The sequence below is a fragment of the Clupea harengus genome, chromosome 8 (assembly GCF_900700415.2).
Source record: "Clupea harengus chromosome 8, Ch_v2.0.2, whole genome shotgun sequence".
In the NCBI taxonomy this organism is placed as follows: domain Eukaryota; kingdom Metazoa; phylum Chordata; class Actinopteri; order Clupeiformes; family Clupeidae; genus Clupea; species Clupea harengus.
The window spans coordinates 703,524-709,453 of NC_045159.1; the positions used below are offsets into that span (position 1 = coordinate 703,524).

At 37.0% G+C, this 5,930-nt stretch overlaps 1 protein-coding gene across 1 annotated transcript; it reads right to left on the reverse strand.

Moving 5' to 3' along the window:
* Positions 1-2,153: 2,153 nt before the first annotated feature.
* LOC116221582 lies at positions 2,154-5,391 on the reverse strand. The gene is made up of 7 exons (XM_031572784.2): positions 5,033-5,391; positions 4,649-4,939; positions 4,405-4,479; positions 4,178-4,276; positions 3,883-4,095; positions 3,269-3,511; positions 2,154-2,821 (listed from the first exon to the last, which is right to left on the reverse strand). The coding sequence occupies exons 1-7, from the start codon at positions 5,118-5,120 to the stop codon at positions 2,760-2,762; spliced, it is 1,071 nt and encodes a 356-aa protein (XP_031428644.1). The 5' UTR covers positions 5,121-5,391; the 3' UTR covers positions 2,154-2,759.
* Positions 5,392-5,930: the final 539 nt, after the last annotated feature.

Below are 5,930 nucleotides of genomic sequence, written 5' to 3' on the forward strand. Positions count from 1 at the left end.
GAATGGTATTGCATATTATTGCATGTTTTTACGCCCGCCTAGGTTAAACCCTTGGTAAAACAGACAACTGAATTATTTGACAGCAGTCTGGTTAAATAACTGTCGTTAATGTCCTTGCAGAAAGATTTAAAAATTAAAGTGTACTGTGCAATTTGACTGTGTGATGTGCACACACTCAGCAGCCTGAAACATATGCAACATGGGCATTGAAAGAACTTTATAAGCTAATCCCTTTTGCATTTTTCATTGATGCTTCAAGTTTTTTTTAGTCAACAAGTCATGTTGACAAATGTCTACCCAGAGCAAGAGTTCAAGACAAAAACCGTTAGATCAATGTTAGACTTTCAGATCAGTCTAAGAAAAACCTACAGTTTCACAAGGTGACCACCTTTCAGGTTTCAGGTCAAGGCCCCTAATAATGAAAGTAAATAAAGAGTTTAAAACTTTAAAAGAGTTCAGCATAAGCAATGGGTAAGGAAGAAGGTATATCATCCTTTTACATTCATTTGAGTGTCTTCATTTAATTAAAACTATTTTTCCGCCAAAAACCTGAAACTACCCATCTGGTGAAGTATCGGATATTACTTAGAGTGAGGAGCACATTTTTTAATTTATTTTTAGCAATGTCTGTCTCAAGACTATTTTGGAGCAGCACAAAACCCAAACCACCTATCTTGTGCACGGTAAAGTATAGTGAGAAAAACAATTTAGACCGTGACAGGGAGAGTGAGCGAAAGAGAAAGAAAGAAAGAAAGAAAGTGTGTGTGAGAGAGAGATTTACAGTAATTGTGCAGAAAAGTGGAAATAAATAAGACTGTGGCCTGAGCTATGTTGAGTTGAATACAATGTGGCACTTTGAATGAAAGGCGGAAAGAAGGTGAGGGACGATGTGAGAGAGACTTTAGCCATGTACATTTGGTGGATCTTTGTCACCTGTCATGTGAATCATTAACAGACACAAAGTCATAAACCTGTAGATTATGGAAAGTCTGATCATGGTGGGTCATAAAGATTGTGCCATTTATGACCCCCCCAAGCCCTTTGCATGGTCTTACCTTGACACAATTTGCATTTGATCCTGAGTTTCTCTACCTTCCACCTCTGACCTGCTCACACAAAGCCACGAAGGCAAAGAATCCACATCTGTTTTATTGACTTGTACACGACTTTATGTGTTGATTGATTTAAAAAAAGACACAAGTATGTTTATGCATGGATTTGTTTACTATCTATTATATTTTTATCATTTGAGAAGGTGTCAGTTATAGGTACATGTAGTGTTATATAACATTCTCCTTGTGGAAGTTACGGAAACAAGTTCTCTTTTATGTTGTTCTCAAAATGTTAAACACTGCTTCACAGCTTCCGTGTTTGTGGCTTTAAAGATACTATGTGGAGTTCTGTGCAGATACTTCAGTCCACAAAAAATGAATAGTTCACTTTTCTTGCCTGACGAAAAAGTGTTGGGCTTTACCGGGAAAATAATAACGTATTATTATTATTATAATACAATAATATTTAGTATTATTACTATATCATATTACTAGTAGTATCACAATAACAACAACAACAATAATAATAATTAATAATAATATAATATATAATTACAATTATCATTATCATCACCACCATCATCATTATTAGTATCATATTAATATATACATTTATATAATTCAGTATTTCAAGATCTCTGTAAATGTAGAAATAGTCAATTTTGCAATTTTGATTCATTTCTTTTCACTGATAAATCACTATTCAAAAATAGAAAGTTAAGAACAGTTTCAGTTTGAATTTGACAATACTTGCTGAATTATACTGCAGTGTCTTTATAAAGTGTGCTAAATGAATGCTAAATAAGTAATGAAATCGATATTTGTAATCCCACTTTTGTTCTTCCCCCTTTTCCCCTCCTAATATTCAATCTTTACAAGAATGGCAACCATACTGATACTGTATATTATTCCGTTTTAAGGTTAATTCAACCATATAGTTTTTCACAAATAGAATTTACTCGCTTTCTCCAGTTGAAAAGTCAGATGGGAGCAAATATTATATTTCTAAAATGCTCCTAGTTTTTCCATACATTTTAGTTTATAAAACAACTCATTTTAAAATACAATTTTATTGGAACAGTAAAGGTGCTATCTGCATCTCATTTAAGATGTTTGGGTGTATTTATAACATTTTACAGATGCCATTTTTGATTCAATTTAAAATTTAACAAAATGATTACAACAAGCTTTTTAGACACATTTAGATGATATCATGTTGGATATGATGTACCCAAAGACTCCAAAATATCCTCTCTGGGTGCATGACACATAAGAAAATGTATTGCAATATTTCATAATATTAAATGTAGCCTACATATTCTGGCAGTATATGATCAGTACAAATATTTCAAAATTATTTAAAATCATACCAATATAAACAACTACAATATGGCTAACCTAATCATAAAGCTGATAAAACCACAAGCACATTATACACTTTAATAAAATAGCCTACTGTAAGTAGACTAAATTGCAAGCTGCAGCAGGCTATTGAATGCCTGGCACTAGTCTAGTGAACTAGGAAGACAACACAGTGCCACCTACTGGTTGAAGAAGAGCTGGAGGAATATTAAGAAAACTAAAAATTCCATTTATCCTTTGTGTATGCGTATGTTAACAATGGGGGTGGCTTGGATGATGACGAAGAAGAAGAAGAAGAAGCTGCTGCTGCTGCTGATGATGATGATGATGATGATGATGTTACTGTTAAACGTATACGTCCTCAAACTCAGCAGTATGTCTCTTTGTGCTGTTTCTCTTTGGGATAGCTAGTGGGAAGATGAAGATAAAATGCGTTGTTTTTATTAAAGGCCCTGACTTCTTACAAACATTATTGTAAATTCTTATTTTACATAAAATATATGCAGAACATTACTGGTACAACTTCCAGTGAACGTTTTGTATTTTAAATCATTCAAGCTGGAATATATGAAACCATAAAGAAAGTACACATGTGTGTGTGTTTGTGTGTGTGTGTGTGTGTGTGTGTGTGTGTGTGTGTGTGTGTGTGTGTGTGTGTGTGTGTGTGTGTGTGTGTGTGTGTGTGTGTGTGTGTGTGTGTGTGTGTGTGTGTGTGTGTGTGTGTGTGTGTGTGTGTGTGTGTGTGAGCAAACACACATTGAGGCTCTTGACCCTTTGGTGTTTTTCATCTCTTTATATTTGTCTTTTTTTAATATACTTCATGTATGGTGCATCACCAGCACAATGGACCTTACCATAAAGTGAGGAATTCTGATCCAAAGCGGTTCTGTCGGGTGTGGGAGTCTTTCTTGGTAAGCTACCATGCATCGTCTGGTACACATTGCTGGCTGCATCTGGAGATGTTTTTGGTGAGTTACCATGCATCGTCTGGTACACATTGCTGGCTGCATCTGGAGATGTTTTTGGTGAGTTACCATGCATCGTCTGGTACACATTGCTGGCTGCATCTCTCTTTGTGCTGTTTCTCTTTGGGATAGCTAGTGGGAAGATGAAGATAAAATGCGCTGTTTTTATTAAAGGCCCTGACTTCTTACAAACATTATTGTGAATTCTTATTTTACATACAATATATGCAGAACATTACTGGTACAACTTCCAGTGTACTTTTTGTATTTTAAATCATTCAAGCTGGAATATATGAAACCATAAAGAAAGTACACATGTGTGTGTGTGTGTGTGTGTGTGTGTGTGTGTGTGTGTGTGTGTGTGTGTGTGTGTGTGTGTGTGTGTGTGTGTGTGAGCAAACACACATTGAGGCTCTTGACCCTTTGGTGTTTTTCATTTCTTTATATTTGTCTTTTTTTAATATACTTCATGTATGGTGCATCACCAGCACAATGGACCTTACCATAAAGTGAGGAATTCTGATCCAAAGCGGTTCTGTCGGGTGTGGGAGTCTTTCTTGGTAAGCTACCATGCATGTCCTGGTACACATTGCTGGCTGCATCTGGAGATGTTTTTGGTGAGTTACCATGCATCGTCTGGTACACATTGCTGGCTGCATCTGGAGATGTTTTTGGTAAGCTACCATGCATCGTCTGGTACACATTCCCAGCAGTATCTGTTTCACATGATCAAGATATTTTAGTACATCAACACAGATGAGAAAACTAGATTAATGTTAATATCTTCAAAATTCTCACCTTCTTGCTTCGTTAGTGGAGTCTTCCTCATTGCCATAACAAACATGACTAGAGTTGTGGTTAGAAAGAATGACAGGGCCGCAATGGTTGAAAAGTGTCCTACCAAATGAGATGCAGATGTTTTTTGAATGAATTTGCATTGAATAACACATCATTTTTTACCTGTCAAATGGGTTGCAAACAACATTAGAAAGTGATGAGACACTTAAATAGCGAGTTTTTGTTACCTCTTCTGAAATCACATGGTGGATTTTCAGTTGTATCAATTCTGTTGCAATGTTCGGTCACTTTCTGAAATGAGTCTTAAAAGAGTTTTTGAACAAATTTTTTACAGATCAGTGTTCCTTGGTGCACCACATGACATGAACACAAACTAAACAGATCAGAAAGTACAGCATTTTCAGAAATCAGCTAACACAACAGTTTTTATCCAGAAACCCACAATACAGAATAATGATTTGCATAACTTACCATTGATCGTGAGATTAAATGATTGATTGATTTTTCGTCCTCCATAACTGTTGAATATTTCAACTTTATATAACCCAGAATCACTTTTGTGATACCAGCATATAATCAGACCCCCCTCATCAGACACTGTATGCTTTCCGTTTGAACTCTGTACAATTCCTTTTTTTACCAACAACGTGTTAACAGTCCACCTCACATCGTCCCCTGGCATCACAGTGATGTTTCTCGTGGATCGAAGGTGGACTCTGTCTCCTTCATTACATTTGACTCTGATGTACTTCTCTGCAAGAACTGGATTGGAAAAAGAGAGAGGTAAGTAAAACCAGACATGACTAATCTTCATGTTCCATTATGAGCCAAGTGAAAGCGTGTAGCATATCATACCATGATTAACGCACAGATGGAGATATGCGATCCACACTGGAGAGCAGACCCATGTTGTGATGAGCCTTAATGCTTTGAGAAATAGCATGCCAGAGCCAGCAGTTGGACTCGCACCTTGCTGTGACCAAAAAGCTTGAAATGGACTCCTCTGATCTTGTGTTCTCACTGCCTGAGTTCTTCTCAGGAAATACGTTACATCCCCTTGTCAGCCGCAGGAACCACATATAAGAATGCAAACACATCACTAAGATGATACTGACAATGACAATGAGGATGATGGTGATGTGGTGGTGAAAAGTTCAACAAGGCAAACAAATTCATAATATTGATACTTCTTTCCCTTTACCAAAGGGACGAGCAAAACATGGCGATTGCTGGCTCTTTAAAGGACCTATAAAGGTGTGCTTGATCACATTTTTACACACATCTCCTCCCTGTCTGCTCAAGGGGTGTGCAAAGCAGTGTGGTTGCTCTCTCTGCTGCACACAGAAATAGACACATTGTGGTTTACTGGGGCTAGCTGGCTATTAGTTATTAGAGTGTCAGACTGAACGTACTGCACGTTTATAATTACATGCATGTTTATAACAGTCACTGTATGTGCATAAGGTTAAAAAGAAACACAGTGCTCAGTTACAAAAAACCCCACAGTGGACCAAACAACAGGACTGTTTTTTATTTCTTATAGCAGTGTAGAAATGGTCAATAGATTGCAGGAACATTTCATCTCTGCAGATAATGTCAATGTATACTTATGTCGCCCAGTCCCCATAACCTTGCTCGGTTTCGCATTCATAGCTTTCTCACTTCTGGGTGTGTGTGGTACCTGAGGACCGGGGCTTTCAGTTCTCCAGACAACCCTCAGACAAGTAGCAAACACCTCACAATGCTTTTATAG

What these genes read in the sequence shown, in the direction of transcription:
- LOC116221582 (XM_031572784.2), bottom strand. Translation starts at nt 5,120, where the DNA reads ATGCTATTTCTCAAAGCATTAAGGCTCATCACAACATGGGTCTGCTCT. An exon ending in CCATCTGTGCGTTAATCATG is followed by an intron (nt 4,940 to 5,032) that starts GTATGATATGCT and finishes TTTCCAATCCAG; the next exon opens with TTCTTGCAGAGAAGTACATC. An exon ending in ACCATGTGATTTCAGAAGAG is followed by an intron (nt 4,277 to 4,404) that starts GTAACAAAAACT and finishes CTCATTTGGTAG; the next exon opens with GACACTTTTCAACCATTGCG.